The sequence below is a fragment of the Leptonychotes weddellii genome, chromosome 6 (assembly GCF_054177405.1).
Source record: "Leptonychotes weddellii isolate Sample4059 chromosome 6, ASM5417740v2, whole genome shotgun sequence".
In the NCBI taxonomy this organism is placed as follows: Eukaryota; Metazoa; Chordata; class Mammalia; order Carnivora; family Phocidae; genus Leptonychotes; species Leptonychotes weddellii.
The window spans coordinates 52316931-52332392 of record NC_138374.1 but is presented as its reverse complement, the minus strand read 5'-3'; the positions used below and the strand labels follow the sequence as shown (position 1 = coordinate 52332392).

Sequence of the window (15462 nt, the reverse complement as noted above, 5' to 3'; positions counted from 1 at the left end):
GATTATAGGCAAACTTCAAATATTTACTTTTTAAAAAACCTCACAGAAACAATTCAAAAACCATTCTCAAATCAGATTTGTATTAAACTGTATTTTACCTGCATCTGTAACACTGCATCTGTTTGTAACAGAGTAGTTTTTGCTTGGGCATCAAATACAAATGGATATGTGCAGATTGTAACAGGGATATCTGCCAACTAAAAATAAAAAATTAACGTATTAGTACAAATTGATTTGTGATATATTTTTTTGTAGGTGCTGTCATTTCTTTTAAAGCTGATCACATTCTTGGTTTATTCACTTATCTGCTGTTCAGGAATTATAAATAAAACATATTGCTTACTTCCAAATATGGAATTTTTACTGATAATCAGGTGAGGCACTGGAATAACCCCAATTCCCAATAACCCCAATTGTAGGAGGGAATTGTATACTTCAAAGTCCATACAATTGTAAATTCCAAGATTCAGTGAATTAGGCTGCAAATATATTCTAAAACTGGGGGCTCCTGGGCACCTGGGTGGTTCATTCAGTTAAGCATCCAACTCTTGATTTCAGCTCAGGTCATGATCTCAGGATTGTGAGATCGAGCCCCACATCAGGCTTCATGCTGCGCATGGAGCCTGCTTAAGATTCTCTCTCTCCCCCTCTTTTCCTCTCTCTCCCCTCCCTCCCTCCTCTTAAAAATTAAAATTAAAATAAAATAAAATTGGGGGCTCCTATGTTAAACACATTACCCAGTTCTTATATTTTAGGACTACTCTAGCAACTGAGGCCAATAATAAGCAATCTGATTATTCATTCATTTAACAGATATTTATTGTATGTCATTAGAGTGCCAACAAATAAGTCCAACAATCTTTCATTCATTTAACCTACAAAATTAGCACCACCAGTATTATTTTCTGTCAATCCTTAAAGTTGAGAAAACTGACCTATTATTACCATTATCACACATTAATCACTTTATATTTATCCTAGCCAAGTAATACAGTGATTGATCGCTAAGTATTTTAACGATGCAGAAAAATACAAGAGCTATGCATTTCCAGCCACAGATTCTTGCAGTTGGAGGATTCCTACCAGGTACCCAACAAGGCAATGTTTTTGTGTCAGCCCTGAAACAGAGCCCCCTGCTGTAAAGTTTCTGTGAAGACAATACACCATGAAACAATCCACTCCTTAAGTGCTTAGGAAGTTCTCTTTATTTAAAGTCTGAATTCACATTTCTATACCTTACTATGCATTACTTCATTTGTATTTCAGTCTTCATTGCAGGAAAGCATACACGGTTTAACATATTTCAAGTCCCCAGGCTCTCTCTAAATTGTCTTTCTTCCACACTAAACATTCCCAGTTTGTCCAGTCATTCTGAATATGGTTTCCAGCCCTTCTCCATCCTAAATGCCTTCTTTTAAATGTATTTTACCTAAGTCTCTCTTAACGAAAACAAACAAAATAATTCAATGGGGCCCAAACAGTATAGAGTATGATGAGACTATCAACTCTTTGTTGTCAACATATAAGACAGCAGGCTGAGTTATATTAACCTTAAATCATCATTCTTCACTATTTTTCATATGACAATTTTTACCTTGATCCTGTATTTGTGTCACTACCTACTGATGGCAGAAAGTGATTTCACTACTCTGAAACTCAAAACTACCAAGATGATTTCTAAGGTCCTTTCTGGTAAAAGTCTATGATTTCATAATTTTATGTGCTACTTCTATGTGAAGATGAGGATGCAAACAATACTAGGCCTATGATATAAAGTTAATTCTAAATGTTTCACTGGTTCAAGTGCTGGGAAAAAACAAAACAATAAAACCTAAAGTCTGTAACAGAAGTATAAAAGAAGTACTATAACAATCCCAAGTGTTAAAAAAAAAAAAGGTGGTTTAGGTTTGTTGATAATGTAAACTAAAGTGCTAGAACTTTGTATGTTAAGATGGTATATTATACAAAGTGAGGAAGATGACCATATGAGTTTATTTAACTTTATGATCATTCTGAGTATCAATTATTAGTTTAAAAACTGAAAATCATTTTAGTTCTGTAATATAAAGTATTTTTTACCTTACTGGGTAAGCATTTGTCAGATTTTAAAAGTCTGCTTTTATTACAAAGGACACATATTAATTTTATACTGGAAGACTTTAGGAGGGTAGAAACTATTTTAACACAAATATTGTTGAAGGGCATCATATAGGTGTAATGTTAACTAAAATAGAAGTTTTATTCTTCTTCAGAAAATTCCTCTGAAATGTTATATAGGACAATTCCTATATACTTATTAAAAAAATAAAAATCACACAAAACGGAACCTTTTGCTCTCCTATCACTTAAGACAAAACAGAGTATATCTCACTCTGAACATGAGACTGCATTACACCAAACTTACCTCAGTTAATCCATGGTTGACATCCTAAGAAAGCAGTGCAGAATGTAACAGTAATGAAAGAGCAATGTTAGTGTCCAAATTTAACTATTCCTATTCAAAGTAGCATTTCATATATTTTGCTACAGCAGAATACTGAATTAATGAAGTAGACCAAGATACATCTACAACAAAACTTACCCTTTGCACGTGCACCTTATGTATCTCTATCTATAAAAACAGGAACTTTGTTTCATGTATCTGTGGCCATAAAATTATCAAGGCTTGAACATAATGAAATTTGGCTTTAGCAACTAAGCACCCCATTTGTAGAATTTAGGTAGAATAGGAAAACTAAACCTAAACTTGGTCTAGAAGATGTAATTTTATGTCTCACAGTTACTCCACCTGGAAAAATGGAGAAAATATTCCCCAGACTTCAGGACTTGATTAATTTTGACAAAATGTTTGAAAAGTCATTAGTAGATTAAAACGCTATATGTAAACAAAGTGAAGAAAATTAAGCCATTAGTTATTTTAACTGACTCATTTTAATTTGTGTGCTTCCCCTATAATAAACTGTAAACATCAGTATAACGGTTGTCAGTGAGTTCTGCGAGAACTTGAAACCAATTATTGAACCTAAAGGTGGGTGTGGGGAACCCCCCAAAATTGCAATTGGTGCCAGAAGTGAGGGCAGTCTTGTGTGGACTATTCCCTCTAACTTTGTAGTATGCTAAATGCTCGCATGCCTTGGGGGTACCTTTGGACACTTTAAGATATGAGCAAAGACTTAAGGTTCTCTCACTATATTGTGCTAAATAAAACCAAAGCAGTATGAGCATAAGCAAAATATGACTCCATACAAATCCTATTCAGAAAAACGTAATTATTGATTAATATTTTCTTCTAAAAAATTCAGAGTACCAAGTTTTCATTAGATAAGTGCCCCCACTGTCAGTGTTAACAAGAACATATTTAGAAGCTGTACTGCAGAGAAAGCCTTTTAGATTACACTCAGTTTAATTTGAAACCAACTTAAAAGGAATATCTGACATTCTTTTATAGTATATCTTGTGGGACATTTTAAAAGTGCTATTATTACTATGAAAGTCTAAACAAGCAAAGAAACACCTTTCAATATCTTCTGGCTACCTATAGCCTGCTTGATAACTACACTAGATACCAAGACAGTTTAGATCATGGGAGATTAATTTTTTTCTTAAGTAAATAATAAAACAATATATAAGCACTATTTTTTTATTGCTACATGTAAATAGATAAAGGTGCTATGCATATCATTATGAACTGGGGAAGTCAGTAAGATTGTTAGAATTTATGGTGTGACTAAACCATACTAAAGCAGAACCTAAGTTTGACTGTAAGCTGAAAAGGATACAGGAAATAATGGGACATATGGAAAATTTGATAGATATCAAGTAGAATGATTGTCTAGGAGAGCAGCATCAAAGGGTAAACCAGATTAAGATCATTATTAGAAATTTAAGTTTAAGGGTTAAGGATCTTAGACAAAAGCTTTTTTTTTTTTTTTTAAAGATTTTATTTATTTATTTGACAGAGAGAGACACAGCGAGAGAAGGAACACAAGCAGGGGGAGTTGGAGAAGCAGGCTTCCTGCTGAGCAGGGAGCCCGATGCGGGGCTCGATCCCAGGATGCCGAGATCATGACCTGAGCTGAAGGCAGATGCTTAACAACTGAGCCACCCAGGTGCCCCGAAGCTCAAACATTTTTAAAAAGGTAAATGCAAAAAGAAAAAAAGGTAAATACTTAAAAGAGCAATGGATGAACTCTTCTGAGAAATACTAGAGTTGCAAGGTAGTTGTTATATTAGTTGCAAAGTAGTCAAAGTCAAAGTAGTATTTCCAAGAGAATTTTAAAAGGAAAAAAAGTCAAGTGGGGGTTGGAGATAGACTATCATAAAACATGTGAGGTAAATTAAAGGTCTATTACTAAAAATTCAACATATCAATGTGTGACCTACTATTGGCTCCAAATCACATACTCAAGCACTAGTTGTTGGCTGTTTTTATTTTTTTTATTTTTATTTATTTATTTTTAAAGATTTTATTTATTTGAGAGCGAGAGAGAGAGAGAATGAGAGAGAGAACACGAGAGGGGGTAGGGTCAGAGGGAGAAGCAGACTCCCTGCTGAGCAGGGGGCCCGATGTGGGACTCAATCCCGGGACTCCAGGATCATGACCTGAGTCGAAGGCAGTCGCTTAACCAACTGAGCCACCCAGGCGCCCTGCTGGCTGTTTTTAGATGGGAGTCCTAAAAATGGGTCAAGGTATGCCTAACTTTAGTTACTCAATGTCCTAGAAGCTGGAGTGAGAAAGGCTTGAAGCAATGTTCAAAAGTCAGGTTCTCATGGTGTAAAAGAGACTTCACTAAGGATGCTTTTAACACCAATGATTAATGATGGTTCCAGTTGGTTATAGACAAAAAGATGGAGCTTCTTGGCACATTTTAGTTTCAACTAGTTACTTACGGCAAAACATTATATCATTGCTGGTGTCATCTTGATATAATGACATAACACAGGATTACTCTAAGAAGGCATAAAGAGGGGATACTGAAGTTAATGAAGTAATTCCAGTAAAAATGAAAGGTCTTGGTAACTAGATAGAAACAAGATAACTTCTAAAACATGAAGGAAATGGAAATATGTAAACATAATTTGGTAATCCAATGTATAAGGAGTTAGTCGAAGAATTTAGTCAGCAAAATATTAATGCCATTAAAAAGGATTAAGAGAGCTTTAAAAAGCAAGGACGACCTTTTCTAGGAAATATTACAGTTGCAAGGGAGCACAAATGTATTTTTCTTCTTTTTATTTAATGAGAACAAAACTTAAACCCAGAAGGTACTGATGTATCTTTCCCAAGCTGGTCTCCCCAACTGTTGTATCAGTCTATCTTTCTAGTTTGCTGGTGAACATGTCACATAGCTAGCTCAGCACTGTCCATAGGTAAAGTACAACTTTAACTCCATCGAACAAATATAGTGATGATTTATACACAGCACAACTAATATCAAATATATAAGACTTATGACTTAAAAAAATATATATGTAATGCAGCATCAAAGACTGTAAAAATTTCACCAAGTATTTTCACTAGTATCTACTTGTATCTGACATGCCTTACATAGCTATACAGTTCTTGAAATAAGTATTTTTAAAAATGTGTAACATTAATCATATAGTAATTCAAACAAGCAGACCCAGCACATACCTTTCTATACTTCATTCTAAATCAGTCAATTTTTACTAAATAAATATCGATGATATGCATATACAGTAACTAGAAGTATAAGAAAGGGAAGAAAAAGAGCAGAGTTTAGTAGCAACCACTGAAGTATTTTCAACTTAAAAGCAAAGTTAAAAGAGGGTAAGGAAATATACAACTGAGAACAGTACCTAGAAAGTGGAGAAAAATCAAATAGCAGAAGAGAAAGAGAACCCATGTGCCATTTTATTTTGCCAAGAGATTAACTGTAGAAGGAGAAAAACAGAGAAAAAGCAAAAGGACTTCAACTGAAAAAAAGTTTCATACACCAAGATCAGAGTATTGAAAAACAAAAAACAAGAGAAGCTTACATAGGATTCAAGCAAAAACTTTATAAAAACATGTAAAAAGAAAGAGGTTAAAAGGGATGGGAAAATGAAAGGAGATGAGGTAAAGTTAGAAGTCTCAGCAGTACAAAAGGATATTATAAGAAAAGCAAAGAACTTCACAGAATTAGTTTTTAATGTTTAGGGATCAGGGAAGTGTATACCTGCTGGATTCTTAAAATCCTTAACTGGGAAAGAAAAGAAATGGAGGAAAAAAATATCTCAAAAGATTATAGCATGAAGACAAATATAATACAGGTAAAATAATTTCCTTGCAGTATTTAGAACAATGTAAAGTTTTCATATATATACATACATTTATATATGTATGTATACGTGTGTGTATATATAATACTTATAGACATATACTCCTTTTAACTCATAGTAATTACGTTTTATCAAAGAATATTTTAAGCTTCTACACTGAAGCAATGGAATTATTTCAAGACTATAACTCTTATTCAATAGTGGTATACATGTGTGTACATATACGTTTGCATGTATGTGTATACACGTGTATATACATATGCACATATGTATACAAATACACATACATACACATCCATATCATTACAAAATAGCATGTAATTATCTTTAGGATAGATTCTTTAAAATTTTACTTAGAGTGTTAATGTGATAGTTTAGCTTAGCATTAAGGCTAGTAATGTAAGTATGAATTTTATTAAAAAGCCCCAGGAAAAATGTCTTTAGAGTTACGTGTAAATGTGAAATGTGAAAGTGCTTTGAACTCTCTGGAAGAAAGAAGCTTTGTAAAATCCAATGCTGTAATATAAATTAATAAACTATACAAGAGTTGCACAAAGACCTTCTTCAAAGTAAATGACAGCTTTCTATTCCCAAAGGTATAGAAGAACACAAATCACGGGTTCTACATTTTGATTTCTAAGATGTGATATTAAACCCATTATGCAAATTAAATAAAGAAAAGCTTTCACTCATTCTGTCTACAAATGAAGAGAAAGGAAAAGCTTGTGGTTGAAAGAGCAGAGTAATAGAGGGCAATTATCAAGTATAGCAAACACATAATCTGGAGAGAACGAGAAGCAAAGAGGAAAGCCTAGAAATAGAAGGTACTCTTCTACTGCCTCCCCCTTAGCAGAAAACAACAGCACTGAAATAACTCCTAAGGAAATTCAATTTGATATCACTACAGCTATATACCAAGAGGAGCTTGGATACAGGCCTGCCAAACTTAAAAGTAAACAAACCACAGCTTTTCCACACAGCACCAAGATTACTACAAACTAAAAAATCCTATTAGACTGGCTAATTTAGATTTGTCCTACTTGCTCAGAATACAAGTATTTTACGACCTACATACTAGATATAAATTCAGAAGGCAAAGGTATCTAATTCATAGTGATGAAGATAATGTTTCTCAAACTAGGCCTGCAGATCCCTGAAGGATATAATTTTAGGGGTCTATGAGTGCTCTGGGAGAATTTGTAATTTTAATGTTTTTATAGCAGACTTTTAAAAAATTGATTAAAAAAAATCTAAAATTAGGAAATCCATTTATAATCCCAGTATTACCATGAAACCCCAAGAGTTCCAATGGTTGTGAATGTAATCACATTGGCACCACACAGGAAGGATCTCTATGTCTAGGACTTCATACATAAATGATGTGCTTGATGAGTGAAGGCCAAATGAGCATGACATCTCATTCTAAAAGCAAATGTTTCATTGTAGTTCAAATAGAGAAAGACAGCAAGATTAAAGAGAGTTATGAGACACCTCAGAATAGAGGCTATTGCCAAACAAAGCCTGTGTATAGGCAGCCAGCAATAACCATCATTTTACCAAGACTTAACTATGTGCCAAGAACTGCCCTAAGCACTTTATATTGATCATACCAATTAATCTTCTCAGTAACTAGAAAAGGTAGGTACTGTTATCCCTAATTTACAGAAAAAGAATTAAGTCATTTCTTCAAGGACACAGAGTGAGTAAATGCTAAGCTGGGATTTGAACCCAGGTGCTCTTATGTTACACTACTTTCTCATCCTATTTAGGCTGTGAGGTGAGATTCATCAAAACAATTATCCTCTACACTAATATTAACTTGATTTTTAAAATTTGTAGTGTTATTTATAATTAATTTATAAATTTGTTATGGTTTTAGAGTTCTTTTAAAATCTAGGCACCAGGAGTTCAGAACTAGTTTAGTGTTTGAACATATTTAAGTAAGACAATCATAAATAATGTAAGTGAATGCTGGACTTCTTAGAAACTGTTTTACTTTAAAAGGGGTCCATATATCACTCCAGTTTCAAAAACACTGCTCAAAGACCTAGGGTACCCTACATTGCTGTGTCTGGGCTTATATACAAAGTCAGGATTCTGACCCTCTGATGGCTTACCATAACACATCAGATGAAATCCAAGTTCTTGATCCTAATTTACTAAACCCTCCATGATTTGGTGCCTGTCCATTTCTCTGATCCTTTCCCAGAACTCTTCCCACTCCCGTATTTTAGCCATACTGTCCTCCTCCTATCCTTCAAACATGTCAAGCTTGTTCTCACCTAAGGTCTTTTACTGGATATTCATTTTTCTTCATATCCTCTTTGGTTTGATCTTACATGGTTGCTTCCTGTCACTTAGATTATAGCCCATACTTCAGCAGACAGGACTTTTCTGATTACCCAATTGCAAGAAATCAACCACAGTCTTTCTTATATTCTTTTAATTCTCTACATAGAGTGTACATTATTAGCTAGTATTTTTTGCTTTACTGGATTACTTTCCATCTTGCCCACCAGATTACCAACTGCCTAAGAACACGGCCCTTATCTGTCTGGTTCCTCACGGTATTTCCAATACCTCAATTGATGCCTGTCACTGGAGGTTTTCAATATTCTCAGTATTTGTTGAATGAGCAAATGAGTAGACCTAAATCTACAGAAAGGCTACAAATTTGACTTAGACTCCCAATGATTCCAGGGGAAAAAAAATCAACAAGTCTCTTCCAATCAAGATGCATATACCTAGGGGAGCAAAAGATGTTCTAAAAGTGACCTGATTTCTACAGATGAGAGTATTCTAAAATTAGCATGCACTAATCACACTGCCATTCAAAACTACTGTGTTTGGTGCCTACTACACATATTCCAAAGACTATTAGAAGTACTGGTGAATAAAATTATAGAGTGCCTGGGGCGCCTGGGTGGCTCAGTTGGTTAAGCAACTGCCTTCGGCTCAGGTCATGATCCTGGAGTCCCGGGATCGAGTCCCGCATCGGGCTCCCTGCTCGGCGGGGAGTCTGCTTCTCCCTCTGATCCTCCCCCTCTCATGCTTTCTGTCTCCCATTCTCTCTCAGATAAATAAATAAAATCTTAAAAAAAAAAAAAAAATTATAGAGTGCCTATCCACAAGGAGTTTGCAGCTGGTGCCTAGCAAGCAGTGAAAGGCTACTCGCCCTTCTACAACTGCTACATACACACTGCTTAAATTACCTACTTCATGGGGGAAAAAGTTGGCCTCAAGTATACTACAATGGTTAGCAAATCTGTTTTATATCTAATTGCTTATCCATTTCTATACTAAAATTTTGTGTGTCTACATGAAGCTTTATACGACTGCTATTATTTTAATGGGACATTAAGTTTCTAGTTATTAGAGACTTAGCCACACGGGAAGAATTATGTACACATGGGGATTTATGTCAAAACTCTGAAATAAAATTAAAAACATGAAAGGGGAAAAACTGGAATCAATGGTCCTACAACTCTCTTCTGGTAATTCTGAGGCACTAATCTCACAATAGTAATACATTCCTAGAGTTCCAGTATCAGGGACTCCAGTATACTCAACATAAGAGAATTAAGAGGCAACCTCAAGGAAAATAAGTGAGAGTTAAAAATCCATGTCACATCGCTTCTCAGCCTTTTGGCTAAGATCAAGTGTAAAAATCCATGTCACATTTGCATTTTTCTTTAGTTGGCTGGGCTTTGGTGTAAGAGCGGAATGTCTACTTATAAATACTGCACAGTAAGTAGCCACTCCTTCCCAATGTGTTTTTATTTCAAAAATAAGCTTTGAATAAAAGCTCTGAAAAAACTGGTGTTTCAAAAACAAGCAATTGTTTCTTTTCTGTGAGAATAAATGATACATAAAAATGAAATCATAAGATGCAATAGGAAACATACCATTCCATAGGCCTGCTGTTGGACCCAGTTGATATAATCATTCCTTATGTCTATCAATTCTTGTACTTCATGTATATAAAATTTATCATACTGTATAATCTGTCCCGATTTCTCATTTACCTACAAAAAAAAAAGTATAATCAACATTAAGTTTAACCAGTACCCAATAGAGATTAAAAAATGTTTTAAATAGAAAAAGTCTTGAGATTCCTTAGCTAATTTTCTTTCTATAAAAAAAAAAATTACTGAGTACCTACTATATGCAAAATGTTAGTTAAGTGCTGTGTGAAACATAAAGATGTCTAAGATGGAATATCTGCATTTAGTACCTCAAAATCTACTAAAAAAAGAAAGATATTTCTGTAACCACCACATAATATGAGATATGTACCATTAAAGTATTTATGGTATATAAAAACTAGAATATATAAGAACTTCAGCTTAGGGAATAGGAATTAAGTAATAATAATAGCTAATGCTTATTAAGTGTTACTCTGTACTGGCATCTGAATAAAACTAAGAGGTGACATTTGGGTAGGACACAAAAAATGAAGAGAGTACAAATTACCACCCTAGAAATTACTTACTAATTACAAAGGGAAAAACAAATCTTTGCAGTGAAGAGCACTATCTTAACCGAGTGATCAAACCAATCACCACCGATACTGAGACAATAAAATATAACGTTCCTGCTGATATAATGCAAAAGGAAGTACAGGCATCATCTATGAAGCAGAAAAACGTTTAACTTGAATCTTATCAAGCCTCCTGATCTAAATTCCAGTTCATAGGTAGTACAAGGGATAGAGGAACAAATTAAACATCACCATAGAGAAACAATAAAATATTCTGATCATAGGACTTTCATAAGAAGACTGGCCAGGAATCTCCAAACAGTTAAGGGAATGGGATAAAAAAGTGGGGGTTGCTGTAAGTTAAAAGAGACATAGAGGTGTTCCAGTGCTGGATATAGCAGAGCTCCTTATGTCAGATTAACCTCCTGACAGTAACAATTATAAACTCTGGACAATATATAAAACCCCAACAATTTGAAAATACTGGAGATCAACCAAAAGTAAGCAGAAACAGGAAAGGACACAATCTTTGAAAGGAGCATGTGTGATACACATTTTTGCCCCAAGGGAGTGCTTCCAAATCAGCATCAGGAGTAGGGGGTAAGAGCTCAAGCACAAAGCAGCAGTTTTACCAGACAGAAGAGGCAAATGTCACAAAGTGAGGCAGCAAATGTGGCAGACAATGAGGAATACAAATCCCAGAAAGGAATCCAGAGGGTGAAGCCAAAAAACCAGCATGCAAAGTCCTCCCACATCTTTACCTCTCTTTTTTTAATGTTTATTTGTTTGTTCGTTTGAGAGAGAGAGAGAGCAAGTGAGCAAGTAAGCACCAGCAGGGGGAGGGGTAGAGGGAGAGAGAGTCTGACTCCACTCCGGGCTTCATTCCAAGACCCCAGGATCATGACTTGAGCCAAAGGCAGCCGCTTAACTGACTGAGCCATCCAGGCGCCCCGCTTTGGCTAACCTCTCAAACCGTGAGTGCACAAGGTGAGACTTGGGGGAAAAAAAACACATCCCAGCAGAAAGCAGCAACTGGGAGGTTACTCTTAGAAGTAGACTTCAAGACAAGCATTTCTAGAGAAAAAAATGCACATTTGATAAGCATAATGATAAAAGGATTGATTTGTCAAGAAGTCATGTAACAATTCCAAATTAACAGTGCTTCAAAATACATGAAGGGAGAACTGACACAATTTGTTGCTAATTTTAACACCCCTCTCTTGATTACCTATAGAAAAAAATAGACAAAACCACAAAACACCAAAGATCTGAACAATTTCAACCAACTTGAATTCACCATAACAGAATATCCCATCCAATAATTGTACACAGAATGTTCACTAAAATACTAAAATAAAATATCATGGACCACAAAACAAGTCTTAATAAATAAATACATTTAAAGGAATCCAAGGTATAATGAAGTATGTTCTCTGACCACAATGGAATTAAACGAAAAGTCAGTAACTAAAAGATATTTGGAAAATCCTAGCACACAGGACTCTAAACTGTTAACACCTCTAAATAACCCAAAATGTCTCTTGAATCCATCAGAGTGCTAAAGCCATAAGATAATCAGGTAGTCTGAAACCCAAGGATTGACAGATAGTTCCAAAGAGAAACAAAATGCTAGAAAAAGGTCACCTGTGGCAAAGCAAGAAGATACCACTGTCAAGCAAGGAGGGAAGAAGAAATCAGTTAACATTCTAAGAAACTGCTTATGGCTGAGTATGGAATAGCCTGACAGTATAAAACCCCTAGGTGCCCCAGATAGTTTGCATGCACTCATAGACTCTTTTCCACACACCTCCAATGGGTAGCCATGAGGATGACTGGAAACAGGGTAAAAGATCATGAGTCTCTCTCAGTGGTGCAAGGAATTGGCTGCCACCATGACAAAAAAAAGAAAAAAAAAAAAAGGCCTGCTACCCTGCCCAGTCGTAAATCACTGAGGAAGGTGAAGCAAATTCCATGCCTCATTGTTGGAGGAGGGGAAAAAACCCTCACCTCAGTAGTCAGAAGGAATGGGGTAAGAACAGTCCCAAGCCCAGAATCTTCGATCAGTAGGACTAGAGGACTGATGAGGGAGGGATCAGAAACTCTGAGAAAGTCCCACCTTAAGGTCCAAGCATACATAATCACCTAAGACCAATGCTATACAATAACAACAAAGAACATTTCCTGTGTCCACTCCTCTATTAACCTTGAAAGCACTGAGTTAACAAGCAAGACCAGTTTAGCACTGAGTTAACAAGCAAGACCAGTTTACCACTGAGGAGGGGGCAAGAGTGAGAAGAGAAACCCCTCTATCAAGCAGGCATACAGAGCAGAATACAAACACTGAGAAAAAAACTGACACTTCACCTCTGCCCTACGTCTCAGGCAGCATTAGAGGAATCTGAGGCCTCTGGTACAATGAAGATAACTATAGCAAAATAAAAACTCAATCCCAGTTTAACTCCTGACTAGACTGACTTAAGTCCCCACATTAGCCACACAGAAGAGATGTACCCATTTATAGGCTTTAAATCTCTTTACTCCAGCCTTTACTATTTTATGGACAATCAAAAATTATGAGATATATGAAAAAGCAAACAAGAAAAACAAAACAATCAAACAGAAACCACACACAAAAAAGTCTAGAGGCACAGCAATCAACAGAGCCAGACTCAAAGATAATTCAGATGTTGGAGCAAGAAGACAGAGGCTTTAGGAAAATACTTTGAACTTAATGAAAATAAAAACACAACATATCAAAATTTGTGGGATGCTGGTCAAACAGGGCATAGAAGAAAACAGCATTAAATGATCATGTTAGAAAAAAAAGGTCTAAAACCTAAGCCTCTCTTTCAAGGATGTAAAAATGATGACCAAATTAAGGACAAATCAAGTAGAGAAAAGGATATAAAAAACAGAAATTGATAAAAGAGAAAAAAACATGAGAAAAACCAATGAAAGCAAACATGTTTTAATGAAAATATCAATAAAGTTGAAAGACTCTGAGAAAGACAGAGAAGACACAAATTACCACTATCAAGAATGAAAAAGGGGCCATCACCATACAGACATACATAAACATCACCACATGGAGTTACCAAAACTGACTCAGGAAGAAACAGAAAACATGAATTATACTCTATTTTTAAAATTTAATATAACATTTTAAAATTTCCCAAAAGAAAATTCCAGATTAAGATAGTTTCACTATCTAACATTTAAGGAAGAAATAATACCAATCTTAAACTCAGAAAAGAGAGAAAGAGGGATTATTTCTTAATTCATTTTATGAAGTTAGAGTAACCTTGATACTAAAAGTCAATGACAATATGAGAAACAAAAATTATCAGATCAACATCCTTTATGAATATAGACATAAAACTTTCAATAAAATATTAGCAAATTAAGCCCAATAATATATATATAAAGTATAACATACAATGCCCAACTGGAATCCAAGGAATGCAAGGCTCAAATATCAATGAATTTCACTATGTTTCAGAAAAAAGGCAGAAAAGAAAAAAAAAGGGCTTGTTCATCTCAACAGATGCACAGAAAAACATCTAACAAAATTCAGCAACTCTTCATAATAAACACTCTAAGCAAAACAGGAATAGAAGGGGACTTCTTCAAACAGATAAAGCCCATCTAAAAAAAAACACAAACATTTTACAGCTACCATCATACTTATTGATAAAATATTGAATGCTTTCTTTCTAAGACTAGGAACTAGGCAAGGATGTCCACTGCAACCATTAATAGTCAACATCGTACTAGAAGTCTTAGTCAATAAGGGAAGAAAATAACATGCTTGTGTACATAAAAAATCCAAATGAATCTGTAAGAGAATTACTGAAACTAATAAATTAATTTACCAAGGTCACAGAGTACAAGGCCAATACACAAAACACAAGTGAATTTCTCCATACTAGCAATAAACAATTGGAAAATTAAAAAAAATTAAATTTCATTTACAATAGCAACAACAAAATATTTAGGAATAATTTTTTTTTTTTTAAGATTTTATTTATTTGAGAGAGAGAGACAGCGAGAGAGGGAACACAGGCAGAGGGAGTGGGAGAGGGAGAAGCAGGCTTCCCACTGAGTAGGGAGTCTGACGCAGGGCTCGATCCCAGGACTCTGGGATCATGACCTGAGCCGAAGGCAGATGCTTAACGACTGAGCCACCCAGGGACCCCTAGGAATAAATTTAACAAAAGATGTGTAAGACCGGGCGCCTGGGTGGCTCAGTTGGTTAAGCGACTGCCTTCGGCTCAGGTCATGATCCTGGAGTCCCGGGATCGAGTCCCACATCGGGCTCCCTGCTTGGCGGGGAGTGTGCTTCTCCCTCTCCCACTCCCCGTTTGTGTTCCCTCTCTCGCTGTGTCTTTCTCTGTCAAATAAATAAATAAAATCTTTTAAAAAAAAAAAGATGTGTAAGACCTCAGAACTGCAAAACATTGCTGACAGAAAATAGAGACCCAAATATATAAAGATACATACTTTGTTCACAAATAGTAAAAGACAGATAAGACTCAATAAATGTAAAAAAAAAAAAAAAGAAGGAAAAGAAATTTGACTGGACTCAAGTTTTTTAAAAAGCAGCAATACAAAAAATTTTTTGGTACAACAGAAGAAATTTGAATATGCCTGGATAGTCAGGTAGATGATATTACAGAATTACAGTTAATTTCCTTAAGAAA

The 15462-nt window shown here is 35.2% G+C and overlaps 1 protein-coding gene and 1 long non-coding RNA gene across 3 annotated transcripts in view; both read right to left on the bottom strand.

Moving 5' to 3' along the window:
• The window catches only part of LOC102730702 (putative E3 ubiquitin-protein ligase HERC4), a 93822-nt gene that overhangs the window by 29760 nt on the left and 48600 nt on the right, over positions 1-15462 (bottom strand). Inside the window, exons 11-13 of one of the 2 annotated variants that reach the window (XM_081824166.1) lie at positions 10188-10307; positions 2405-2428; positions 99-197 (exon numbers count right to left, since the gene is read on the bottom strand). In XM_081824166.1, the coding sequence (XP_081680292.1) occupies positions 99-197; positions 2405-2428; positions 10188-10307 (243 nt within the window). The remainder of the gene's footprint in view (positions 1-98; positions 198-2404; positions 2429-10187; positions 10308-15462) is intronic. The other variant, XM_081824167.1, reaches the window with a different exon arrangement.
• Positions 6999-10180, bottom strand: LOC145722214 (uncharacterized). Its single transcript, XR_014146315.1, has 2 exons — positions 9404-10180; positions 6999-9192 (listed from the first exon to the last, which is right to left on the bottom strand). It is a non-coding gene; the product is annotated as an uncharacterized LOC145722214 (long non-coding RNA).